Source organism: Myodes glareolus, chromosome 5 (genome assembly GCF_982192425.1).
Source record: "Myodes glareolus chromosome 5, mMyoGla1.1, whole genome shotgun sequence".
In the NCBI taxonomy this organism is placed as follows: domain Eukaryota; kingdom Metazoa; phylum Chordata; class Mammalia; order Rodentia; family Cricetidae; genus Myodes; species Myodes glareolus.
Window position 1 is genome coordinate 88,376,118 of NC_142030.1, and position 27,935 is coordinate 88,404,052.

The 27,935-nt window shown below is 50.7% G+C and overlaps 1 protein-coding gene across 1 annotated transcript; it reads right to left on the reverse strand.

The window, feature by feature from the left end:
* Nucleotides 1-2,910: 2,910 nt before the first annotated feature.
* Csrp1 (cysteine and glycine rich protein 1) lies at nucleotides 2,911-23,794 on the reverse strand. Its single transcript, XM_048430883.3, has 6 exons — nucleotides 23,636-23,794; nucleotides 13,856-13,968; nucleotides 9,163-9,331; nucleotides 7,780-7,909; nucleotides 4,560-4,653; nucleotides 2,911-4,141 (listed from the first exon to the last, which is right to left on the reverse strand). Exons 2-6 carry the CDS (start codon nucleotides 13,965-13,967, stop codon nucleotides 4,065-4,067), a joined length of 582 nt encoding a protein of 193 aa, XP_048286840.1. The 5' UTR covers nucleotide 13,968; nucleotides 23,636-23,794; the 3' UTR covers nucleotides 2,911-4,064.
* Between the last annotated feature and the right edge of the window lie 4,141 nt (nucleotides 23,795-27,935).

The following is a 27,935-nucleotide window of genomic DNA, read 5'->3' on the forward strand; positions in this document are numbered from 1 at the left end:
ATTGTTCCCTTGTTCTTGGCTTTAGCTTAATCATTCATCAATGATTTGTCTCATAAGGTTATTGAAGGCCTTTGATCGTTGAATAGCCTGTGGTATAGAATAAGCCAGAAATGACAAGCTATCCAAAAGAAGGAGGCCCTAGGGAGTCTATGAGTCTTTTCCAGAATGGTTGTACCTTGACACATCCAAGAATCTCAAGTGTCTAGGTTTTGGACCTTCTTTCTCTTCTTCTTCCTCTTCTTCCTCTTCTTCTTCTTCTTCTTCTTCTTCTTCTTTTTCTTCTTCTTCCACCTCCTCCTCTTCCTCCTCCTCCTTCTTCTTCTTTTTCTTCTTCTTCCACCTCCTCCTCTTCCTCCTCCTCCTCCTCCTCCTCCTTCTTCTTCTTCTTCCCTTCTTCTTCTTCTTCTTCTTCTTCTTCTTCTTCTTCTTCTTCTTCTTCTTCTTCTTCTTCTCCTCCTCCTCCTCCTCCTCCTCCTCCTCCTCCTCCTCCTCTTCTTCTTCTTCTTCTTCTTCTTCTTCTTCTTCTTCTTCTTCTTCTTCTTTCTTCTTCTTTGGTTTGAACCCATAGCCTCAACATGCTAAGTAAGTATTTTGCCACTGAATTATACTCTCAGGCCCTGAAAGCATCTCTTCCTCAGCTAATGAAATGAGCTCTCGAGGCATTCAGGGCCCACTCTCCGGAACCACTGAAAAGATGGGGTGAAAGAGGAGCAAGGCAGACTAGAGGGCCGCTGTTTTCAAATCTTTACAGGCTATCCCGGGAGAACTTTAGACCTGGTCTCATTGGCTCTAGAGAACAGAAACAGAAATTTCAAATACGCCCTCCAGTCGTTACTCTGGTTGGAAGCGGCCCCAGTAGCTCCGGTGACCACTAGTTCTCCGGTGAGTGAGCTGCTGGGTAGAGGCCTCCCTTGCTGCAAGGCTACCGTAGGCTTCCGCCCGCCTGACGGTGAGTGCTAGCATCATCTTAGGCACCTTTCAAATACAGATTCCCAGGCCCCACCCCAACCCGATCAGAATCTCTAGGGTGGATCTGGGATCCATTTTAACAGCTCCTCACCCCCACAATGGTTCTCATAACAGGAATGTGTGTTTGAAGGCGGGACCATCTAAGGATTGGTTCCCAAGGGTCCTTGTCCTGTTTCTCTAACCAACCCTTACCAGGGTCTAGGGATTCTGGAGACTGTAGCTTCACTAGTACAAAGAATGTACTCTTCATCTGGGTATTAAACAGATGTTCCAGATCAAACACACACACACACACACACACACACACACACACCACCTTATTTTTTTTGTAGCAAGATTGGTCTTGAACTCACTTTCTTCCTGCCTCAACCACCAAACACGGTTCTCCCTCATTTCTGTAGTCTGGCTCTCCGGAAGTCACCCTCTCCAATCACCGGACTGTGGTCTTGGAGGAAGCATGAAGTTGTTGGGCCTGTCTTCCTTAGGAACAGGGAGCTTTCTCCCAAGACACCCTAAAGGCCCAGAACATTCCTGAATCTGGGCGTCCTTCTCGCCATTCTTTCCCCCTAGGGCATCCTGGACCACGCCTTGAATGGACACAAAGGGCTCTGCCTACTTTTCTCCTTTGGGTCATTCTCACGGTTTGGCAGGCCACGGGTAAGTCACTCAACTATTAGCGCACAACTCCTTCCAGGAAGATGTTATCCTTGGAGATTAGATACCCGCGCAGAAGCAACGGGTCAACACCCGCAGCAGAAAGGGAGTAGTTAACAAAAATATAATAAAATAAAAATAAATAAACAAAAAGAAAAGAGAAAGGGAGTGGCTGACTGCCTTTTGCCTTGACCTCACAGCGCCATCTGGTGTTTGCCGGCACAGAGCAAGCTCGGCGCCTGCGGATGCCTGCGGCTCCCACGAACCAGGCAAGCAGACCACGCAGCTCCAGAGAACTACACTGACCCTCAGTGCTTAGTGGCCTGGCTGCCTATGCATTACAGCCTTCCTCTGTACCCGGGCTTTATATCAGAGTCCGTGCTGTCCCTTCGGCACTGCGTGGCTATGGGAGCAAGAACGAGTAACAGGCCCTGCCTTATGGGAGATAAGAAGATGCGCCCGTGCAGCCAGAAGAGGGCAGCCGGTCTCCACCTTTGGACCCCAAAGTTGCTCATCCTGGTAGTCCTGTGGGCCCCGTATTTATGGAATGAACTATTGTCCCTGAGAACCTCCCGTAGGTATTGACCCCTGTTTGAGAGCTGTCAATCTTTGACTTCCAGGTGTTGGACCTGTGTTCCTTTGCACTTTCCTAGCCTCTGCACCATTGGTGTAGGTCCCATGAGAATCATTGCTGAACTGCCTTATCTGGCTAATACAAGCAAAAACATCTACTGTTTAAATTCTGCTTGTTGTTTTGAAAAACTTAGTGTGAGCTCATTTTCATGGACTGACATGGCAGGTGCGCCTAAAACAAGCAGCTCTGCAGCCCCTCAGACAAGCCTACTTCCCAAGCCCGGTGTTCCTTGTTCCTGGATGTGGGGCCCTAACAGGGAAGCAGACCGCCAGCTGTGCACCCTCGCACCCCAACTCTTCCCGGAGGAAGTGAGATTTCTGGAGTTGACACAGAAAGTTCCTCTGGCCAAGTTTCTCTTTACAAGGGGCTTTCCAAGTTGAAGTGCTGAGCACATTGCTGGGTCCTAAGCGAGCCTCTCAAAAGCCAAGTCCGCAAAATTCCCATGGCCTGAGGTGGGGTGGAGGGCAATCAGGGCAAGGCTGTGGCGTTCGGTTGTTCGGTTCCCTTAGAACGGATACTACAAAGTAAGCAGACCTTAGGAAGCTCTTTGAGTGAATCCTCTCTGCTCCATTTCCACCAGGCCTGCTGCAATTGTTCTCTGACCTGGAACCAAAGTGTGGCAGGGCCCCACAGCCAGAAGATGGACACCAGAGTTCTGTTCTAAACTGTTTTATTGACCAGACGAGAAATCAGCTTCCACACAGCCCGTGCCTACAGCTCCTGCAGCAAATACCTGCAGACAGCGTTGTCCCTTCAGTCCCTGGGAGCATCAAGGCCCAGCCTTCCCCTTCCTCCCTCTGTACCTGACCTTGGGGTCTGGAAGCTAGTGAAGGTCCCTAAGAGAAGGGTGGGATGGAAGAGGTGGGGTCTGGGTCTGCGCTGAAGGGGAGTGAGGGCTGGAGGTAGAGGGAAAGGGTGTTACAAGAAGGCAAGCTACCTCCGTCTCCCTCCACATTAGAGGAACTATTAGGAGCGGCGAGAACAAAGCATTACCCTGGGCTATGCTGGCACGGAGAGAAACTGTCCATCCCAGCCACCAGACCCAGGATTAGGACCAGAGCTGACCACTCCAAGAGCTCAGCCACTGATAAGTGTGAATGCATGTTCAAAGTATTTCATTAAGGATCTCCCCTTTCCACCAAACAGTGAACTTGATGCCTAAGGGAGGCAGGCAACATCCAGACTGTGGGGGTCCTCTGACCTGGGTAGTTCTCCATTCCCAAGTGGGATGATACCCATTCCACATTCAAAGGCAAGAGCCCAGAGAAAGAGCTCCTTACTGTGGCCTCAACCCTGTTTGCACCTCTCTGCCTCCCATGGGGACTCCCCAAACTGAGAATCCTCGGGTTTATTCTGAAGGGCACCAAGAAGCTCAGCTTCCTTCCTAGATGAGATTCTCTCGGAATCCAATAAACTGTTGTCTTCCCCAGGCCAGTCCTGGCCCTGCCTCCCTCCCGCCAGGTCTGCTGCTTAGCTCCTCGGGGCTCCAAAGATGTGGGTTCAGGTGTCCTGGCCAGGAGAGGGTGGACGTTTGATCTGTGGGGGTGAAGTGTAGGGAGAGGAACCTGTTCTCTCTAAAGGGGTGACAGATGTCTCCTAAAGGTGGTGGTACCAAATGCCAGGCAGAAGGAAGGCCTTAGTGGGGTAGGAGCTCAGGCAGACCCCTAACCCAAAAGAAGTCAGATACCCAAGTCCAACATTAGTGCTGTGTGCCAGGGCTGAGTGAGAGAGAGAATCTTGGAGGCTTCTGGGCAGGGGCTGATGACAGAAAGCACAGGAGCAGGCAGGGTACACAGGCAGCGGCGGCTCACTCTGAGTGGACCAAGGCACCAGCTCCTTGTCCAAAGCCAAAACCTTTGGGCCCAAAGTTTTTAGCATAGCATCCTGCAGAGAGAAGAGAAGGAAAGGTAAGGATGGGTTCCTGTCCCCATAGCAGCTCCTCCTGCCACTCCTTGTGCCTGGTCTGGAGAGAAGGACAGTCCACCAATGTCCACCTCCCCATCCCCATTGTACCCCTAGATGAGGACCCATTTCCCCTTCATTGCAAAGATGGAATAAATCATTGGACAGGTCGGTATTAGGATCTTAGACCTATGTCCTATGACCTTTGTCCTATGACCCTTGTCCCTGTCCTATGTTCCTTCTCCCTCTGGTCTGGTTTCACCGTCTGTGCCATGAAGGGGTTGCTCTGGCTCTTGGAACGGATGGCAAGGAGCTGGTTCATTTAGTTAGTGACATCATAGTCACTTGGTCTCCTGCTTCCTCCAGCCTTCTCCTCTTCAGGGAAAGAGGAAGGACCCACCTTTGCAGTAGATCTCCCCATCCTTGTCCGCCAGGGTGGTCGACTCAAGGCCTTTGCCACATTTGGCACATCGGAAGCAGGACTTATGCCAGGACTAGGGAAGAAAGGACACAGTTAACATCATGGAAGTGACTTAGGCAGTCCACTGTAGTCCGATAGCTTGCCATAGTGGACAGACATTTTGCAAGTCAGGTAGGAGTAGGGGAGTGGCTAGGAGAATGTGGCCCAGACACAGAGGAAACAGACCAGGGATCAAGCACACCCTAGTAGCAGGCCACCATGAAGTGTTACAATGGCTCACTGCTTGGTAGTTCCAGCTGCACCAACCATGGAAGGGGTCACAGCCCACTCAGGTAGCTGCAACCCCCACAGGCTTCCAAGCAAGCCTTCTCCACACCATTTTGCTGTAAAACTGGTATGGCTCTGGCTTTGTCTTGGCACTGCCACATGCGATTTGATTAGCTGCCCGGATGTCCTCCCCAGGAGACCTCTCTGTTTATCTTGCAGAGTAGAGGTGAGGATTTAATGTGGAAATGGCTGGTGCACAGCCGCAGAATGGGTATTTATCACTGTGCAGGGTATTTATCGCTGGACCAGTGCAGTCTCTGAAGTTCTAGAACTCGGTGCCTCGGTTCAGCTCTCAGAGCATAGTGGGGTCTTATTCCCTTTGCTAGCCAGCTGCCAGAGTTACATGACTTCCCCAGGGTCAGTGCTCACTTGGGCCAGTCACGGAGGAAGCCCTGAGTCAAATTTGTGTGATTTTTGAAAGGAGAATGAGTCTGGCACAGAAAAGGGTCACAGAAGGCCCTTTGTGATTCCAAGAGACAGGGGCAAAGAGCTTCCCAAAAGAGGAAGGACTCAAGTTTGTGTACACACACACACACACACACGGCTACACAGCATCAACAATACAACTCAACAGCCAGCTCCCAGCAGCAGCAGCTGAACAAGCTGAGGTGTTATGTACACAGAGGAGACCGGCAGCATTCAGTAGGGACAACTAAACAATGCTATGAAGGACAGTGACTTCCTCAGCGTAACCACCAACACCCAGGCTGGAGGGTAAGACAAGCAGATCTCCTGGTCGCTGGACTTCACCCAAGAGCTCCTCATGTGCCCAAGAGACAGCAGCAGTGATCCTCAGGGAGCTGAGACGGGTGGACAAATGAGCTTAATTCTCCTCGGTGCTCTGTGCAAACCTCTTTGTACGCAGGCTGTCACTCAGAGTTTTCATACTTTCGGCCACTCTCAATATAAGCTCAGTATCTCTTCTCATTCACACAACACTGAAAGGCCCTCTTTGCTCCTTAACATTTCTTAAAGGAGTTCCTTCCTCCATTTTCCTTTGAACTCAAAATGTTCTTATTCGACTCCTCAGTACAATCTGTATTTTTTTTTAAATATTTATTATTTTATGTATGTGGTGCTCTATCTGCAGGTACACTTGCATGCCAGAAGAGGGCATCAGATCCCATTATAGATGGCTGTGAGCCACTATACAGTTGCTGGGAATAGAACTCATGACCTCTGGAAGAGCAGCCAGTGCTCTTAACCACTGAGCCATCTCTCCAGTACGCCACTGCCCCTCCCCGCAGCACAATCTTAACTTTACCCTATGCCATGGAAATAAGGATTCCTGGGTATTTCGTCAGTAATTTCCTATTCCCATGGGCAAAGGGGGAAAACTGACTTGTGATATTAATGTCTCTTCTTTTTTCCTTTCTTTTGGGGGTTCAGCCTGGGATTACAGGCATGTGTGGTCATGACTGACTCCTGTTTTCATGACATTTAAGCCACAGCTTTGCCCATTAGACATGTATAACCTTATGTAATCTTAGAATCCCTTTATTTGTCAGGGACCATCACAGTTTTGCTTCATAGTGGCTCCACTCCCTTGGCCCACATTACGCATAACGATTGCTTAGGAAGGCTGAACTGGTCCCAGTGCACAGGAGGAAATGGTAAAACCACGATTCAAGCAGGTTACCTAGGACCCAGGCAGTTCATCGCTCTAGTGGCACTAACAACCCTTCCTGTCTTTGCAACTGTAGAAATGTTTCCAAAGGGGTTAAGCGACCCATAGTAAAGTCAAGAGTAGTAAGAACCAGGGCTTCAGGATCAGGCAAACCTAGCTGAGCTCCTGACTTGTTTTCTAGCTAGATGATATGGGCAGGTCATTCATTCCTCTGGCTCTCGTTTTCTTGGTCTGTGTGATGGAAATAATCTCAGCAGCAATGAAGGAGCTACCATGGTCCAGATTTGATCCATGTGTTAGTTCCTATTCCATCACTCCCGAACTCCATTCTTCAAGATCAAAGAGCGGTCAAAGTCTGGCCATGGGCTCTGGGCATCATGGATCTATTGGTTTGCTGTGTGACCATGGTTAAATCACTCATCCAGCCCAGGCCTCAGTGAGGATCCAGAAGCCTTCTCTGGCCACACTGCTTGAGGACCATGTGCTGTATGATCTGCTGACTGTTGGTCTAAGACTACAAACCCTCAGGGCTCTCCTGCTCTTTCCCACCAAGACCTGCACATCAAGGAAATGATTGCTGGGCTGTTCAGACAGTTGGTTGGCTACGGTGATTCTCATTGGACACTCTTGACTATCAGAATACCATGGGGAGGGTAGTCATGGCAATTATAAATGGTGTGGAAAAAAACCTTCCAGCAGGCTAGTAGGCCCTACCAGGAGAATCTCTGTCCTCAGGGTTACAGGAGTGAGTTTCTGGCAGAACACATCCCACGAAATCAAATGTATATTCCAAGACGATTTGTAAATATTTCTGGAACCAAAACTCCTAAAATCTGATTAAAGCTGTGATTCTTCTTCTTCAAAAGAGACACGCTCTTAGAAAACCCAGCCATGTAATCTTAGGGGGTGGGCCCTTCAACACCCATTTATATTCTTAGGCTCTAGCCCTCAACTCTAGAGTACCAGATCTCGGAACCCTGTGTACGCATCTTAGCAATGTCCTACAAACTGACCAGAGACAATCTGCATCACTGAGGATGATACAGTTCATGGGGTAGGTGAGCTCCCGCTGGGGTCTGGAACAAGCAACCCACAGGGACAAGGATACTCGGTTTCCGGAAGGAAGCAAAGTCCGGAGCTCGGGCTTCTGCCCTACGCAGAGCTGGAGTCGTTAATTGTAAAGCTCTGTCATTCAGAAGCATACCTCCCTTTCGCCTTCCTTACGCCCGCCTGGGAGCATCTTACCTTGCCGGCACCAATCACTTTCTCCGCAGCATAGACCGCCTGGCTGCATCGGGGACAGCGCTCGGAGCCACCAATCTTCTGGGCGAACTTGGATGCGTTGGGGTTGGTGGTGGGCCTATGTCCGGGGGCCCTACACACAGAAGTACGTGTAGTGAGATGAATGATACCGCAGGGGCAAAACCCTCTCGCTTCTTGACAGGGACGGGGCCACCACAGCGAAAGCCACCATGGCCTCCGAAATCCCAAAGCTCAGCGTAATATCAAAACAACACATTTTTATATTACCTACTTAGAGGCCCTAGAATCATTTAACACATCATTTGTTAAGAATCCCCCCTCAGCCCCTCATTTCTGCAGCTGGTCTATTATTAGATTCTTTCCAGGAGAAATCTGCTGACAGGCCCCATTTAGGGCAATGACCTTGGCTCAAATTTGGTAACTTCATCATTCCATCAACTTCCCCATTCCTGGGACAATGGCCAGGCTGCCAGCCACTCAGCAGCTCAGAGACAAGAGATGACCGAGGGTGAGGGTCGGGAGACCCAGTGACACCCCGAGGCATGCTCCAGGAAAGGAAACTACTTCCCCTTAGCAGGGGTGAAGGGTGGCGGGGCTCTGACACTCCTCTGTGCTTTCAATTATAAAATGAAGAAATTGAACTGTATGACTCTTGCGGCCCCTTCCGACTCTAGGATGAATGTCCCAAGTTGATCCTCGGCTGCCTCACAAAGAGAGCTGCTGTGTGACTTCCTCTCATTTATTTTCACTTTATTATTTGTTCATCTTTTTTTGTTTGATTTTGGTGTGTGTGTGTGTGTATGTGTGTATATGTGTACTTGTGTGTATGGTCATGAGTGTGTCCATGTAATGAACTTGCATATGTGTGTTCCTACATGTGAAGGCCAGAGGCCAACAATATGTCTCTTCTTTCGTCACTTCTTTTTTGAGACAGGTCTCTCAATGATTTGGCTATAACAGCTGACCAGCAAGTCCCAGGTAGCCCCCTGTCTCCACCTCCTCAACACTGGGGCTATAGCACACTGCCAGTACCCAACTTTTACATGGGTACTAGAGGTTAACCTCAGGTTCTCACATTTATGTGCCAAGGGCTTTATCCACTGAGCCATTTCTTGCCTGCCTGGCTTTTGGTTTGTTTGTTTGTTTCTGATAGTCTTTATTTGCAGCTCAGGTTGACCTTGAACTCAAGATCTTCCAGGTTCAGCCTCCTCTCTAGGAGGACAGGCATGGGCCACCATACACAGTTCTCTCTTTTAAATCAACAGCTTCCCAGACTTCCCACTGCTTAGCCAAAAGTGGTTCATTGGTGTCCCTTTCAGGAGCAGGGTGAGAACTCAAGAAAAGGTAGAGAGATCTTGTACTCACTCCTCATGCTTGATGCCCAGAGACTCCCCCTTGTCCATACTCAGGGTTCCTGCGCCTTGCCCGAAGCCATAGCCTTTTGGCCCATACTTCTTGCCATAACAAGACTTGCAATAGATCTCTTCTCCATGCACGGCCACAGTGGTGCTATCCAGATTCTTCTTGCAGACCACTGGGGAGGAGACAGGGGAAGAGTGAAATGTAACTCTCAGGGCCCTCCGGGGGGCCTTATGCAGAAAAGGAGACCAGCGGGGTGAGAAAGGGGCTGGCTTCCAGGAATATCTGACTCTAGGTGGTTAGGGCCTGACTTCCAGGAATCTAGGGGTGCTAGACCTCTATACCCTGGTACCTATCCAAGTATCACTGCACCCCAAGGTTCAGAAGCCACAGCCTAGGCACATTGTAAGCTGCAGTTTTATATTCTGCCTAATACAGAGATAGTGAGTCCCAATCCAAAAGGAAACAGAAGGGCAGGAAGGAGAGCAGGGTTTTCCTGCCTCCGGCAGGGGCATTTAAAAAAAAAAAACACATCTGGGTGTGTCATTACAACAGGAGCAGGTATGCAGGTGAAGCGATGCACCCCGAAGAGAAATGGAACAAGGATCAGACACCCAGCATGGTGGGTTGTGAGACGAGATCCAAGTCATGATAACCAGAACTCAATCTGTAGTTTTCAGTCTTAGAAACCACTGAGAAGAGGGGCTGCACCCAAGTGGAAGAATGGCCTGGGTCACAGGGTAGGAGAGGCAGGGATGCAGTGGGCTAGAGAACCTTCAAGCCTCCTACACGTTTCTGTTGCTCTCACGATGAGCTGTGCCAGATGCCCAGTATACAAGGGGAGAGTCTAGACTCAGATCCCAGCTCCCCATTCCATCTGGGTGACTGGGACAAACTATTTTGCCTTTCCAGGCTCAGCGGTCTCATTTATGAGTGTGGATAATCACGTCTGCCCTAAAAGGAAGCTAGGACAACCAAGGGAGAGCTTAGCTATGACATATTAGCTCAGCACCCTGTGCACAGGGTTCATAATAAATGTCAGCCACTCTTTCTAGCATTGCACACAATGGGGACCAGGGGCAAGGGAGCACCTGCTCCATCTTCCTACCTCGAACTGAGTCTGCCCAACTGGACTGCATCCTAAACACCTAAAACACCTCCTGTGAAGCCAGAAGTCTACCAACACCACGGAAGTGACCATTCTTTACGACTTGCCATTCTCCTGCCTTTAAAGGTCCAGCACTCCTCCAGTTCTCTCTGAGCCCCAGGTTGGGGACGCCAGTCTAAATAAGGACCCTCCTGTCCAGCACGTGAAATCCCTACCTCATTCCAGCACTCTCGAGCACCCAAATATGGAGCCTCCCACCACCTCCCCTGGGGCTTGGCTCCAGGAAGAACACTAAGGCAGAGAACAACAGGCCAAGGCTCCAACATTCCCTTCTAGGGCGGGAAGTCAGGAACCAGCCGGGAACTGCTTCTCTTAGACCTACTTTGAACTGGGAATTCCAAACTTGGAGGGAAGGAAGAAAAACAGAGATAAGAGCCCAGAAGAGAAGGCCTTTTGTGGCTGGTGTCTCTAGCAAAGGATGAGGAACTTGACTCTGGAGACACCAGGGCCTACAAGCCCATACCCTGTAGGTGGCTCCCTGGCACACTGGTCAGGACCTTCTGCTCCTTTCTTCTTTGGTTTTCTTAGCAGTACAGGCCCCACCCACTGTAACTCCAGCATAGTCTCCCCGTTCCACCCAAGTTATAACAGTAGTGAACTCAGCTCACTTGTGGGGGTCTCTCACAAAAGCTTGGTCAAGGGAAAATTTGAATATATCCTTCATTCAAGGAAGGCCTAAATAAATGTCTGCTAAATCAGGTTAAGCAAAACAGAAAACAAAACAAAAACCCTAGATCAGTCAGCATGTTCATTCAGAAACTGTTTCCAGATGTTACCTGGCTCCATGGTGCCGTGTGATGCTCTTTGGGAATATGGAAAAGAGGCACCCACTCACCACACCCAAAGATGGAGCATGACTCTGTCTCTGGAAGGAAAATGAAAACCTACAATAAACCCACTCAGGGTCACAGAGGCTTCCAGAAGCAAGGCCAAATCAGATCCCAGCTCTGATTTCCAGTCCTGGTTTGCTGCCAGGCTAGGGCTCCTCCAGAGAGGCAGAAAGTGAAAACTGACTCAGCCTGGGGGGTCAGAGGGTGTCTGAGGCTTCTCCAAGTTTCCCTTGTGCCCAGACTCTGGGGGGACAGCTTAGGGCCCACCAGCAGGCTTCCGTCCCATTGTCCACCAGCGCAGAGCTAAGACAAAGAGGACTTTCTTGTTCGCAGAATGGCTGCTCAGCCCAGCTCACCCCAGAAAGGAGCTGGTTACCACTCATGGTTGGGCATACCACCTCAGGGGAGGCTCTCACCAGACTTGAACTCAAGCAGTGTCTGTCACTCACTAGTGGGAAGAGGCTTCTCTACTGCATTGAGGGGGCAGAGTGGAAAAAGGGGCAGGCTTACTGCAGGCCTCTACCTCAGGCCAAACCCAGGAAGATGTGATCTCTCTTATCTTTCCTATTACGTCACCCCGGCTTCCTCATACCTATCCTAGACCTCCAGAAGCGTGTATACAGTGACAGACTGAGTTGATGCACAGCCAAGGACTGGAATTAATAGGCCTCCTCAGGCTCTTTCTGAGGAGGAAAAGCCCTTTGATTCTATGGGTCACCATAAACACTATGAATTCCGGTCCAACCATTTGACTGGAAGGGGAGCGATGCTCCTCCTGTTCCTGACCAAATCTCTCGTGAGATCCTATCATAGACTACACTGTTCAGGGGTACTAGGAGTAAGACAGTGGGGATAACACCCCAGCATGCCTAGACAGCACAGAGTTACTATCAGCTAGAGCTGACACCTGGGAACTGCACAGGCCCAAGATGCCAGTGACACACCACCATGGCCTAGACGCTAGGGTCTAGAGTGACAGCTGCAGAGCAGGCCCTTCCTAACCTCATTTTCTGCCATTGCTTCTAATCCCTGACGCCCCCTCCCACCCTGGCCCGGGCCCTGCTCCTTCCTTCCTGGACCACCCCCTGAATTCCTGACCTCCGTCCACGCCTGACCAGAAGTTAGTCCTCCACATCAGGACTTCAGCCAGAGTTCTGGACACAGCTATAGCGGCCCCCTTTCGGTCAGTGATTAAGCAACATTCGAGAGCAGAGAGGGGCCTTGCAGGCTCTGACGTCCAGACCCCCTTCCCAGCTGGCACCAAGCTGTCTCTTATTCCCTCTGGAAGGACAAAAAAAACCTTAAAAAGCCCTTACTTGATGAGCTGCTGTGGGCCAGCTGCGGCTGTCAACAGCCTCCTCAGCAGGCTGGAGGCCAGCAGAGCTCCAGAAGAGCTTGTCATCTCCTCGTTTATCACGTGAGCCCAGGGACTGGCACTCCGGGACCCTGCCGCCCTGTGCCGGGTGGCCGCAGGCTGGCCTACCCAGCAACAGGTAGAACCATGACTACCCAGGTGAACATGTAACACATGAGCCAGCTGGATCCCACTCCAGATCAACCCACAGGGTTGGGGGGAGCAAAAGGGTGCAGAACTCGTGACTGATCTCAGGGAGCAGGAGGTAGTGACCTTCATTTCCTGTAGCTCTCAGGAGGGCTGGGACGCCAACGCCAACTCCCATGAGCTCTCCTGAGTACTTATCAATGAGCGTGTGGAAGTTTGTGTATTTACTGAACACCCGTACTTCTTTCGTTTCGGTTTTCACAGTTAACCCTATGCAGTATTGAACCCTATGCATCATCTCACAAACAATAGAAAGGAAATTGCAATCCCTGTCCTAATCAGATAGGCGCTGAAGACCGGGGCTTAACTAAGACATCCTACTGCCTACCATCGGGCCTGTCTCCCAGGAAACAGCTGCTAGGGTTGGTTCTCTCTTTAATGCACACTTCTGCTCTGACCACAAAGAGCAAATCATTTAGGAATTGAGGAGGGGTCTCTTCAAGTCGCCACTTTCAGTACACATCATCGGACCCAGGTACCAGCCAAGGAAACAGCAGAGAGGCACCATTCCTGGGTTAAGCTCAGCTTGCTCAGTTGCTCTGTGTCTAGTGTGTGGTTCTCCATACCATGGAGCTGCTACAGCGGCTCACACAGGATCATTAGGAGCAGGGAGCTATGAACTTGGAGCCCCTCCTTCCCCTTCATACAGGGAGAGCGGGAGTGGAAACCAGGGGGCACACTCTGCTGAGAAGAGGCCAGGGAGAGGGTTAACTTCCTCCTCTCTGACTTTGACCTTAGGGTTGTGGCCTCTCTTACCTAACAAGGGGTAACCTGAAGATTAGTGAGACTTTGGGGTGACACTGTCTTTCTCAGCAATGCTAGGGCAGTGTCAGGAACAAAGAGAGTGGAAAGTTTCCCTGAGTGAGCCCTTCCAGCTTGGCTCTCAGCCCTGCCCCACCCCACCCCCACACACCCCTGCCACCCCCACCAGCGCTGGCCGGTTCACCCCTTGGAAAACAGCTTCTGAAAGGGAACAAAGAGGCCCTTAAGTGTTCCCCTCCCCAGCTGCGCTTCAGCCAAATGTCAAGCTGTTTACATCCCCAGGGGCTAGTTCCCTGGGGTGTCGATAGGCCCAGCTTGCAGTGGGGAGCAGGCCTCTCCAGGTCCCTGGTGGCAACAGCAGGCCTTGGTGGTACTCACTGCATAGGAAGCAGGACTTATGGAAGCTGTTGCCCTCACACTGGACCTCCTCGGCAAAGTACACCGTCTTCTGGCACACCCCACATTTCTTGCCACCTCCCCAGTTTGGCATTCTGGAAAAGAACACAAAAATAAGAATGAGGAGTGGAGATGAAAACAGACTCCCCACGGCAGGCAGGCCTCCTAGGGCATGGTCAGTCCTGGGAGAGTACTTCCGGCTTGTTCTTAAGACCCATCTCCAGCCACTACTGGCAGATGTATGTGTGGGGAGGGTCCGCTCCTCCTACCTCATCCTATTCACTGGGGAGGCTGCTGTGTGTTGGCCCTATGCTTGGCACAACAAGATCACAAGAGACAAGGTTCACAAAGAACATGCAGGAGCAGGGCAAGCCAGCTAGCTAGCAGCAGGCGTCACCAGGGCTCATCACAAAGAACGACACCAGAGGGGCAGATCAAGGGGGGTTGTAAATCTTAATAAACCAGTGCACAGTTCATGAGTAGGGAAAACTCATATTATCAAGGGAAGAGCAAATGGGTGAAAGGAAAGTATCCCAGATAGGCGAGAGAAGGGATAGTCTTAGGGCTATCAGTTCCAACAGTGGAAGGAACAGGGTGAGGTCCCTGAGGAGTGCAAAAGCACTTAGACGTGCTCTTCCTCCTGACCCACGGAAGCCTCCTTTGTAATAGTTATCCTCTGAACCACACACATAGGCATTATCCATTCTCTTTTATGTAACATAGGTGATGGGGAAAGGGTAGCGTTGGGCATGGCGATCCATGCCTGAGATGCCAACATGTAAAAGGATGAGACGAATTCGAAGCCAGCCTGAGCCACATATTGAAAGAACTTGTCTCAAAAAAACAAATACAAGCTAGATGTGGTAGAAGAGCCTTTAGCCCCAGCACTCTAGAGATGGCGGCAGGAAGATCATAAATACAAAGCCAGCTTCGGATACGGGGTGGGTTTGAAGCTAGTCTGGGCTACATGAGACTGTGTCTCAACAAGAGAAAACTAAAATAAACAAAAGGGTTTAAAACAACACAAGAGACTGGCACATGGGGCACTGTCCTCTAGTGCTATGACGTCAGGTTGGTAGCACCATCTGCCTATGCCTGAAGAGCGCTGGAATTAGGAAAGGCATTGGCCCAGCCTAGGACTCTGACGGTGATTCCAAGCAGGCAGGTTGGGCCAACATGGAGATGTTCTAGGTGTTGGTTCTAGAACATCTGTTCTAGAACATATGGAGCTGCGGTCCATATGCCAGGCGATTCAGTCCAGTTTTGACCCTACCACTCACTCGCTGTGTGGCCCTGGACAAGGGGCTTGGACTTCACAGACCTTGGTTTCTGCATCTTGAAAATGGGGCTGAAAACGAAAGCTCTTCATAGACTATTTCTGGGGACTAGAGGAGTGTGGGTTGCCAAGGGCCCAGCACACAGTGAGTCCTGTGTGACTAGTGTAACAGAAGCCAGAGACTGGAGAACAGCTGATAGAACAGGGACACAGGGGGTAGATGCGGCAGGGATAAGGAGGACCTTGACGTCCTTCAGCTGATGGTCTGCTTCGTTTCTGTCACCCAACAAATAAGCCATGGAAGGAGCAGGCGACACCAGTAGCTCCTTTGACAGAGGGCTACAGAAGGAATGCAGGCTCTTCAAGGCTGTCATGGGGGGACATACGTGGGGATGAGGGAAGCTTAGGGCTTTGTGCATGGACACAGGGTGCTAGGGAAGGAAAAGGATGGGAGCCGCAGGAGAAGACTAATGAAAACGTACCCCCAAATCTGTATCATGGAGTCCCCATTCCTTGCATAACTGACACACAGGCATACATGTGGTACCCCCACATCCTGCGGAACTGACATACAAGCACACACATGGTGTCCCCACACCTCCGTAACTGACACACAGGCACACACATGGTGTCCCCACACCCTCCATAACTGACACACAGGCACACACATGGTGTCCCTACACCCTCCGTAACTGACACACAGGCACACACATGGTGTCCCCACACCCTGCATAACTCCTGACACACAGGCACACACATGGTGTCCCCACACCCTCTGTAACTGACACACAGGCACACACATGGTGTCCCCACACCCTGCATAACTCCTGACACACAGGCACACACATGGTGTCAATAAGCAGTTGAGGAATGAGTGAACTTAAGACTCCAGATGAGTTCAGGTTCTCTGAAGCACCTGGGACCTAGAAGTGGGACCCACTAAACGTGCACAGGCTGAGACGCCAACCTAAGTAGGAATGGTGTTGGTGATGCCGACTCTCTGGTTAAGGAGACCAAATACCACCACATCAAAAGGAGCAAAGGTTTGTTGGGGCAGAAGAGAGAGATATATTTTTCACCCCCTCCTCCTGAAAGTTGGGGTTCCATCTAGCCTCAGTCTCCTATATTCTTCCATAGCTATTGTCACCTCCTTGCAGAGACTCCCACATATCTGTGGCCCCGTCTTTCTTCCTGGTCTAGCCTCGGCTAATTTCTGATGAGCCTCTCTAGGCCCACACACGGGTGCCTCCGTTTGCAAACGAACTGTCTGAACTCACAGCCTCCTATCAACTGTTTTTCCTGAGTTCTCCGTTTTGCTGGTGGTGACATCACCACACTCCATGTTTGTAAATGAGCAAAGATGGGGCTCCTTACGTTTCCCAAGTTGTGTTCCATCTGCTCCCCATGGCTAACTCACTCACCGCGGGGCTGTATACCGTGCCCTACAGGTTCCACTGGCACCTCACCGGGCTCCTCCACCTGCCTGGCTGCCTTGCACCTATGACCACCTCTGGAAGAATACGTCTCCTACAGTCATTAGTTCCATGTTCAACCAGGACATGCGACCTGGGCCTAACCCAGTCAGCCAAAGTTATTGTTTAGTTACGTGTGAGACCAGTGGGAGAAGAATTTCTGGGGGCTCTGGAAGAGAAAGTGATCTTCTGAGAGAGATTCTTGGGAGTAAGTGCCCTTCACCACCACCCTAAGAGACAGGAGCAAGGGGCAAGTGAGTCCAAAGAACTGAGAGATTAAGTAAACTGAGTCTTGAATGACGTCTTTAAACAACCGGTTTAAGCCAAATCTATAGCTCAGGGTGCTTCTGGGTGCTAGTTACACAAACAACCAACTCTCTCCATTGTTTAAGCCACTTGACAGTCACATCACTGGTATCCAGAGTGGTCCTGACATTTTCTACCCCATCCCCACCCAGCAGCTTCCAGCCTCCTTACAGAACAGCCTCTGACAACAGAAACCAAGGATGCCCCTGACACCAGACATCAGAACACTGTCCATGGCCTTGCAGATTTCAGCTTGGCCCGAGCTGGTTCCTCTTGCCTCACTAGTTCAACCCTCTGAGTCCCCAGTTCAAACTAACGTGAAGAAAACCTCAGACCATGATTTTGTGAAGAGCTGGAGTTAGGTGTGGCTGGGGGCAGAGGCTGGGTGCACTGTCCCAGAGGACTGAAGAGAGGCTGGGGGAATGGGGGAGACTGGGTGCACTGTGTCCCCAGAGAAGATCTGGGGAGACTATCTCCTGTTGCACACATCCACTTTCCTTCATCAGGGTCCTGGGCTGACCTCAGCTCCATGGGCTCACACATCCTGCAGGCAGATTCTCTACCTTCCCCAGGCCTCTCCCCATCCCAACCTCTCATGACCGCTCCATCCCCTTTCTGTCCTGAGGACTCCAGGCCTTAACTGCACTTGCTGAACCAGGACTGGGCTGCACACCCATGCAAGGGAAGGGCAGTTCAGCAAGAACAGCACATAAGTCACTGTCTAATTGTCAGTCATCTCCCCTCCTTCCTGGCTCTGGGACCCCAAGTTCTGTTCAGGCAGCTCTCCTCTGAGGAATGAAGACTAGAGGCCCAGTTTTCAGATAAGGAAAATCAGGTTCAGAGTGGTTGGGCAACCTGCTTCTAGGACCACAGCTGTAGGAAGCGGATCTGGATTCTAACAGAGGCCCAAGCATTTCTGTCCTCTGCGACACCAGTCATCAGGCTGTGGGGAGAGCATGTTTAAGGGTGGCTGCATGGGGTGGACACGCAGTTCATCAAGATAGGGTCTCCTTCCTGTGCAACCCCCTAAAGCAGTAGAGGACAAACATGCTCATGTCCCTAGGGACACCCCTAAGGGAGGCACAGTCTCTTAGCCACGTGGTGGGAAGCCGGTCCAGGCAGTGTTTTGTTCAGACATAAAGCCCTTCTCCCTCCGGGGAAGACCCACAGCTCCATACAGATGTCCCCTTGTTCTCCCTGGCTCTGAGTCAGGGGCTGTATCCAGCGGGGCTCCGGGGAATCAGGACCATGGGCGGGGAAAGGGGTGAAAGCCGAGGACCTGTCAGTGCACGAGGTTGGCTCAGGGTGTCCCTTGGCTGGGTCATTTCTTGACTGGGAACCTGGTTGGAACCCCAGGCTTCAAGAAGGAAAGGAGAAACAATGTCTAGTCAGGAAGCATGTTCTATCTACACTCTCTGCCCAGATGGGGACCCCTCAGGGGACCCTGAGTGTGAAGAGCCCCAGCTGGAGGGATCTGTGGCCACCTCCTTCCAGTGGGAGGTGATGTAGGCCCCTCACCCCACCTCCTCCTTTCTGCCCAGCCTCTTCTTGTCAACAGCCAAATTCCGTCTGTGTAGGGAAGCTAGATTGCCTTAAAAGGAAGGCTGTTTCTTAGTCTGCTCAGGGCTTAGAGCGATGTGAGGTTCATTCTCAATCGCCTCCCCAGTTCTAGGGGACTGAAGACCTGTGGGAAGCTGTCCCTAGCGCTTAGGAAACTGGAGCAGGGGTTAAACAGTGCAGGGTATCTCTTCCTGGCCTAGTGGGCACTTTTTGCTCTCAACTTCATTTGTTTTGCCCTAAAATGGAGCACTCCCCATATTGTGATGATTGGATAAGAATGTGCAAAAGGGAGAGCGTATTATAGAGGGCATGCCTCTGGTTGCCACCTACAGCTTAGCCCAGATGTCGGGCCAGATGGCCGGCTTCCCTTCCCTTCCCTCCCTCCCTCCCTTTCTTCCTTTCTTCCTTCCTTCCCTGCTGATCCACATCTGGAAGAAGCAAGACTTGAGAAGCAACAGGCCAAATAGAAATCAGGAACTCCTGAGCTGTCTGCTGGCCCAGCTAATGAGTCTGGGACTAGTTTAGTTCCCCTGATTCCCAGCAGGGAATGCAGGGACCTGTGTCTTACATCAGACTTTCTGGTATGTGGCTCTGGACGAACCAATCATTGCTGCTGGGAAAAGCAGCACATGGTAAGTACTTGGGAAGTAGAGGCAGGAGAGGATTACTGTTGAGATCCAGACCAGCCTGGCCTTGCTACCACGTTCTAGGACATCTTAGGGCTTCACAAGACTATCTGAAAACAACTCACTACTATCTTCTATAATCGTATTATCCACAGTGGGTTCGTTCAGAGAGTCCCGTTTCCTTTGGGACTGTAGTCTCTGTTCTGTTTGACCTACTTAACTATCTTGATAATCTCAACAGAGAATAAAATCTGAATTTTCTGTTGAGTGGCTGAGCATCTCCCATCGGCTGTTTACTTGAAATGTCAAGATCCGCAGAGCTAACTAGAGGCCGGAAGGCAATGACTGTCCTCTTTAGACACAGTTAACTCAAGTCTGCTGCTCTGACTCATTGTCCCATTCCCAGCTCTACAGAGATTCAGTCGTGAAAGGCTGCAAGATGGTGACCTTTATAGCAGTAGAGGAAGGGGTGGGCATGGGGTACATCAACAGAGGTGAGAGATTCAGGTGGTCATATTTCAGGTCAAAAGTATCACCTGTGCTCTAAGCCTGCCAGCCACCTCTGCCCAGATGAGGGCCTCCCTCGTGGAACACTTGACAAGTCACCTCACGTCTTTCTCCAGTGGAAAAATCCCATCTCTCCGACTCCTTAATCCCTTGTTCCCTCCAGCAAAAGAGTGATTGTGACAGGTTCAGGGCACATGTCCCCACCTTCTTAGTCGGGTAGAGACCTGTTAGGTGTTTATTTTATCTGGGTCGAAAGGCGCTGCTAGAAGTTCTTTGAGCTCTTTGGAACCTGCCAGGTAGACAAGAATATTGTCATTCTTTCCAGCCTGCAGCTGTCTCTTCCATGTCCCCAAGCTCAAAGAACAGCCAGGGACAGAACCAGAGGGAAGGTGGGGCAAGTTCAGAACCCACAGAGCCTGCATCTTAGAGGTGACACCTGAGCACTCAAAGAGCAGACCTACCCTGAAGACAAAGGTCCCTGGTAGAAAGGGGACACCCCAAAAACAAGTTCAGTCTCAGCTTTACAGGTCCCCCCAAAACTGATTTCATTAGACCTTTACATAGGGTTCACCTCTGAGAAGTCCGTCAACCCTCACTGAGCTGCCATTACCCAGGTCCCCCAGGACGTGACTGTAACTGAGTGTTCAAGCTCCCCCCAATTCTGTGTACCCCCACCCTACCCTCTACCCTTGGAGTTCAGAAATCTGATTGCCATATGTGCGGATGGAAGCAGGGACCCATGGCGAGGTGCATGCTCTACTGCTGAGCTACATCCAGCCGCAGACTTCCTTAAGTATTTCATAATGAGTACAGGAAACCTTATAATTATGGTATGATCAAGTCAAATTTACTTTTGCCTGGAGTGATGTTGAGAGCGGAGACAGCTGGTTGTGCCCTGTGTTGAACAGAGAGGTCTGAATGCTTTTGATTAATTTTTAAAAGAGGAAAACAAATGACCACGTAGGCCTTACAAACACATTGCTGGCAGCTGACCTCTCAGGAAGATCCAGCCCACCAGTCCCCTTCCGCAGAATACCCAGACCCCCTGGGGTGGGAACCTCCTAGTCTGCTGGGCTGCATTCCAGCCGTGAGCCTTGTATTTCTTCCTCAGACTCAGCCAGCTCAACTTTGGGAAGCACTGGAAATACCAGAGTCTGGAGACACTGGCTGCCTCGTATTTACACACTTTACCATACATGGGAATTACTCTACACTGACGTCAGGCAAATTCCTGGGGAGCTGCGTAGTCCAAGCCACGTCATTACCATATAAAATTCTGGCGAGGGGAAACAGCAGGCAAGGCTCCTGCTGGGACTCAAGCTGCTACCTCTCATTCCTCAGGCGGCAGCTCTTGGTGGGGGGAGGGGTCTCCACTCTGGCTGCCTCTATTTTTTTCTTTCCTGAAAACATGACTCCAATACACAGATCTATAATAGGTGGAATGAAAGTACATCTGGAAAGTGACTGGTGAGGCTCCCTGTGCCCTCAGCCACCCAGTAGAGTGAAAACCACGCCCCCTTCCATGCCGCAGTCACTGAGGCCCTATCTGCTTTTAAGTAGCGGTCACCACAGAGCATCTTATACAGCCAATGACCCCCATTTCCTTGGGTGACCTGGAATGAGGAACCGTGAAGGAGCAAAGAAAAGCAGCGGCTGCGGGAGCAGCCGGCCTATGTTTGAGCAGCAGCTCCTTGGGAGACCAGCTGCAGTCTTGGGATAGTCTCTATCACTGCTCAGACCTTCCCATCTGCAGAAATAGCCAGCACCAGCTCCTTCCTGATGAACAACATCTGAGACAGCCCAGGTGAGGGATTTAGCTCCGGCCAGCAAGCAGCAGGCACAGACACATGCATGTTGTACTCTTAAGGAAAGACTACACGGACAATCAATGTGGTACCTCTGAGCATTTGCCAATGTGCCTGCATGATGCCAAAGAGCTGCAAAGGGAAGGGGGACTCTTTGTCACTAGCATCTCTTGGGGCTTAATGCCTGCCTCCTCCAGGCTTTTAACAAGCTGCCTTTGCCCAGTGAGCTCTGCTTGCAGAACTAAACCTTGGAGCCCACCTAATTCGCACCTAAATTCCTTTCTCCACCAGGAGACCCGCGGGGAATAAAAACTTGTGACCACTACTGTCAGGGGAGAGCCAGCTTGTGAAGTATCCACGACTACACATATTCCATTCATTCATTTAGTGGTTGACAGTTGACTGATTTTTTTTTTTTTGAGACGGAGTGCCAATAAGTAGCCCAGGCTGGCTCCTAACTTGCGATCCTCCTGCCGTCATCTCCCAAGTGCTAGGATTACAGACACGTGCCCCAGTAGCCAGCTTCAATCACCCAATGTTGACTTACCATCAGTCAAGTGCAAACACTGCCCTTTCAGCCTGTAACTCAGACCCAGTAAGAACTGACTGGCTCTAGAACACCTGGGCCAAGATGGCTGACACTAGGACAGACCAGAGGCAGTTTTTCCACATTTTCTTAACAGGGTAGTCACAGAGCTGGAGACCCTCCCTAAGCCCTCAGCCTCGGGGACAGTTGTCCCCTCCACCACCTCAGGCCAACACCACACCCTCTGCAGGATAGACTTCCTTCCCTGTCTGTCTGTCCCGCCCCGGATATCCTTGACAAGGCAAAGGGTTTCTGTGCTGTGCCAAGCTGGATCCTCCAAGGGAACAGTAAACGCGGGCTAGGGAGTGCTTAGGCTAACCTCTCCCCAACAAAGTGGTCTGGGCTCCTAAGTAAAGAGCTGGGGAGAGAAGCAGAAACATGGAGGAAGATTTAGCACCCAGTCCTGAAGGAAATCCCCAACCTGTCTCCGAGGTAACAAGCTGCTGGCGGCTCCAGTCAACAGAGCTTCTGCAAGGAACTCTGAAGCAAGAGGAGAGCAGGGTGTTACAGATAGTGTGTGTGCGTGCATGTGTGTGTGTGTGTGTGTGTGTGTGTGTGTGTGATATTCTCCAAATACTGGCCCAGAAGGAAACCGAGCTGTCACTTGTCCAAGTTCATCTGTGTACTGTCAAATCCAAGTCAAAACTCGGTTTGTTTGCCTTTCGGATACCCTGTCACCGAGATTCTAGAGAGCTTCTCATGCTAAGTGTTCACCAAAGGCAAGTGGACACCCTGCATGTACTATGAGGGTAACCAAGTGCAGTGCCCTCTCAGTGCGGGGAGGGGCTGTCCATTCATTCACCCCAAGAAGCAGGAAGTGGGTGGGATGGCTCTGACTTCGTGTCATTGCTCACAGTCTAGACCTCTGCTCTGCTGGATCACAGCAGTATAGCACCAGAAACGTGCAGAATTTACCCAGGCCTGTGCCACTCGGATGAAACACCTGCCTGCTAACAGCTCGTTGGGTGGCACTGCCAACTCGCTTAAATGTTGCTCACTCTCTGGAGCCCTTTCTGGTCCCCAGCTTTCAAGAAACAGTCACTGTTGGCTCTTTGAGATCTCAGCATCCAGTCCTCACCGGGCACCAAGACTTGGGCGGGGAGGTGCAAGGTGTCTGCTTCCATCTGGTTCTTTCAGGAACGAGACAATCCATGCCTGTGCTCTATGGCCACCAAGCCAGATGCTGCTCCCTCCCACTCACGGGCACATTCTCCCAGGAAAAGAGTGAGGGAAGGGGTGGCACGGATGTCCTCATCCCTCAGCCATTGTAAGGTCCTTTACAATGAGTGTTAGTGACCCACAGAATCGCCGATTGTTCTGCAGGACCAGTAGGCGGTGGGGGAGCCAGGTCCCCCTGGGTCTAGGGCACGCGAAAACCAGCTGCTCTGGAAGTCCCGGAATGGGGAAGAGATCCAGGGTTTTCAGGAAAGGGAAGCACTGCCGGGCTAACTACGGCCACATCTTACCACCTCCCTCCTGGTGTCACTTTTCCTACAAACTTTTCTTGCAAGCGACAGGGCTGCGGCGGGACGCGAAAGACCAATAGGTGCAGGGTGCATCCCAAGCACTCGGGTAACCGGCAGCAGCTGGAACCTGAGGCAAGCGATGCGGGGGGCGCACTCACCTGGCAGTTGCTGGGAGGCACACGGGTGACAGCACTCCGGGAAGCCGTGGCTGGCTGCTGACGGCGCGCCGCCGTTTTGTTTCTCCCCTCCGGAAGGCGTTTCCCGCCCCACGCCAACCACTAAGCTTTGCACACTGCACTACAACAGGGCTGATGTCACAGCGCAAAGCCCCGGGAAGCTGTCCCCTCCCCCCCGAAAGCCCGGAGCCCGGGCGTGGCCGGAGCCCTAGCTGTGGCGGTCTCTGGGGGAAAGGTTTTACTTGGGGGCGGGGGCCGGGGCTTACAGGTTCCTGATCTGTCTGTCACGTGGGAAAGCAGAAATGTAACCTGAGAGTTCAGACCAGAAATAAACTTGGGACCCCTAGGGAATTGAGCGAGGGTCCTGAAATTTTCGTGTCCTGATGGCACACCAGAGTGAGACAAGCAGTGTGGTTCTGCTTCTTCCAGTGACTGACTGACTTCCCCCAGACAGCTGATTTTAGGTTCATCTATAAAAGGAGAATTGCCACTGGGGTGTGTGTGTGGGGGGGGGTCTTTTGCCGCCCTCCTCCAGCTCCGGGGTCTTGTCCTCTCAGCTTTTCCCATCTCTCTGCTAAGTACAAGAGGTCATTCTACCAGCCCCATAAGCATCAGCTCCTAAGAGTACAGGTGGTACCCGGCCCAACTGCTCCCACTCACAGTGCGCCTGCCCGGAAACCCAATGCTGGCAGCGGGCGACTACTTCTGGGCCCGGTGTGTGGTAGGAAGCAGAGCAAGTTTAAACTTTAAAAGGAAGGTCCGTTTTTCCCTAGCGGTGCAGACAGCGCCAAGCAAGAAGCATGATGTTTTCCTTGGAACTAACTACTTGAAGAGTCTGAAACAAAAACTATGTTCTCGGTAACAGAGAAGAAAGTGGGGGCTGGGATGGGGGATTAGCACCTCAAGGGAAATTCTGCTCTGTTCTAGAGGATAATGATTATCGTTATTTGTTGTTGTTATGTAAATTTGTTTTGTTTGAGACTGAGTCTCACTGTGTCACTCTGGCTAGCCTGGAATAATTCACTGTGTAGAGCAGGATAGCCTTAAACTCACAGAGATTCCCTTCCCTTGCTTCTCAAGTACTAGGACTAGGGGACTAGTTTTTATTGTTATTATTATTATTGTTGCTGTTATATAATCCATTCACTATATTTCTAAGACCAAAGGGACTTGGACTGGCATTGAAGGTTGAATTACTTTATTCTCACCAAGTGCCGGCTGCATTGGGAAATAAGCCACACTCAGATTTCAGAATGACCTTACATTCTGTGTAGGTATGCCTGTTTGGACCTTTCTGCTTCCTGTCATCTGCAGTAGTCTCACAGGAAATGCCTATTGTATTAATTGGGGGCAGTCACTTTTGTTAGGCAGCTCCCCCCACCAACCTAACAAATACCCATCTCATGTCATCTGTAGGTACGGCTTGCCATATCTGCCATTCTATATGTTGAGGGCTCAGGCCCTCATGGGCTTCATGGAAAGCCCTGGGGCTTGACCCTGTGCCCTTAGACTTGTAACCCCAGCTCTTCAGGAAGCTGACACAAGCTCAAGACCCGCCTGAGCCGCAGAGTTATTGAAAGGCGAGTCTGAGTAACTTCATGTGGCCTTGCCTCAAAACAAAACATAGGACCAGTGAGATGGCTCCGCGGGCAAAGAGGCTTGCTGCCTGCGTCTGATGCCCAAAACCCATAGTAGAAGGAAAGAACCAACTCCCAAAAGTTGTCCTCTGGCCTCTACTTACACACCACGGCTCACGAAGGCCTACCTCCTCCCCAGCCCCAAACACCACACACACACATGCATGCATGCATACACGCACACAATAATAATAGTAATAATAATAATAATCAAAGTAAAAGGAGGGCTATGGAGGTAACTCAGTGGTAGAGTGCATGCACGGTATGTGCACAGCCCTGTGTTCATTCCCCAGTGTTATAAATAAACAGACAAGTCAAGGATAGGAGCTGGGAATAATGTTAAGTCTCACGATTCAGAAAACGAACATTTATCTGGGCTTTTCTCGCTTTCTCCCATAAGAGACATCCACCCATTTCGGCAGACCCATCCTATGAGAGAGACCCACAGTCCTGAGTAATCTTTGTCATCACCTTAACACAACCTAAAGTCACCTGGGGTGAGAACCTCACCTGAAGAATCACCTCAATCAACTAGGCCTGTGAGCATGTCAGTGGAGAGTTTTCTTGCTTGCTAACTGTAGATCGGTTAGGAAGGCCTGGCCAGTTGAGGGCAGTCAGACTGCGTTGAAAAAGATAGCTGAGCCAGATGTAATGATGCACTCCTTACATCTTTAATCCTTTAATCCCTGCACTCAGGAGGCAGGGGCAGGCAGATCTCTGCGTTTGAAGCCAGACTGATCTTTAGAGCAAATTCCAAGACAACCAGGGCTACATAGAGAAACCTTATTTTGAAAAAAAAAATCAAAATTAATTAATTAATTAATTAATTAATTAAAGCTGTCTGAGCATGAGCCCGACATGGAGCCAGTAAGCACGATTTTTCCATGGTTTTTGCTCAAATTCCTACCCTGACTTCCCTCCGTGATAAAATGTTCCCTGAAGTATATGTTAAATAAATTGTTTCCTCCTCAAGTTGCTTTTGATCATGGTGTTTACCATAGCAACAGCAACAACAATAAAAAACCCAAACGAAGATGCTCTCCAAAGCCGGAATGTCTGTGTCTCCTGCAGACAATATTGCCATCCCAATCTGACACAGTCAAGACCGAGGGAGAACTCTAGGGACCGCTTGTTCTTTCTATTCTGAAAGGTATATTAAACTGAAGAACTACAGCCAGGGTTAGAGCCCGTGGGCTTGCTGCCTGGAAATGTCACTCCTAAGGTTGAGGTTCCCCTGAAGCATCGCTACTCAGTATCTGGGAGAGAGGAACTTTGGACTTTTGCCCAAGACTACAAAAGAGCAAAGACTTGCTTGCATTTCCTTCTTTGGTCTGGGTTTGTCCTCTGCGGCTCTGTTGAGAGACCTTCCCGTGGGGGCGTACCAATCTGTCCTGTGGAATGTCCTTAGGACCGAGCCAAGGAAAGGAAAACAGAAACCGCCATCGTCTTCCTCTCAGCATCTTAACGCACCGTGTCAAGAGACTGATGTTCAGTGTGTCATCCAGACTCACGCAGGCATGGGCGCCCTTCTCATCCGTGCAGTATACACAACTTAGGGACGTAGGCAGAGTTGGATGGAGGAAAGTTAAGTCAAACAGGCCCTTCCTTCTCTCCCATTTTCTTCAGGACCTCACACATTTGGTTATATTGACCTCCTTGCATACTGCTGACCATGTGGGCTTGGTCTTTGGGAGCCCATTAGCAGAAAAAGAATGCCTTGAGAAGCAGAGTTAAAGATAATGTTGGCTTACAAGTCCTTCAAAATTATGTGAGCTTCGTGTTGAAATCAGACAGTCCAGAAAGCATTGTCAATACTTGGGGTAGCACCTATGCCTAAATTGCCTTGGGACAGAGGTACTGGTCCTTGGTGATACTGGTCCTATATAAGGGGCACAGACTGGCTCTATCCAGCCCACACCTATAGATGGCGTGATGAGAGATAATAGCCAGAGCAGTCTTAGCTGGGTGTTCCAGAGGAGGCTTGTCACACACAGGTGAGGGTAGGGAGAGGATGAATTCAGTGTGAGGGACTTGAAGTGCATGGGGGTGTCTAGCGGGCACTTGGACACACAGCCAAGGAGGGACTGGGATTGAAGATAGAAGTTTGGGGTTTTCAGTCTAGAGAGAATTTGGGAAGATGAACAGGCTCAAGACTCAAAGGGACACTGCTATTTGAGAGTGGCCAAGAGCCCACAATGGAAACTGAGAAGGAACAATCAAAGGCCGAGGGCTAACACACATGGCGTGGAGGTCAAGGGAAGGTTTCAGAGAAGAGGAAACGGTGACAGGCACGAGGTCCTTGTCTTGATGTGTGACAGGAGACCTGTGAGGCCTGGAGACACCAGGGAAAGAAACTGAGTGGCAAAATCAGGAAGGTAATGGCTGGTCTGGCCCAGAGGCCTGTGTCTTTAATCCCAGCACTCAGCAGCAGGGGCAGGCAGATCTTTGTGAGTTCGAGACCAGTCTGGTCTATACAGCCAGTTCCCCAAAAGGTTCAGATCACCTTAAACATCTCTTAAACACAAGTGTATTCATCCCTCCACCACTGAGCCCCTGAGGATTTCTTCACCATTCCCAGAGACCCCCGAACATGCGACTCATCCACTTCGAGCATTCTGCAGTGAATCCTCAAATTGTAGTGAGGT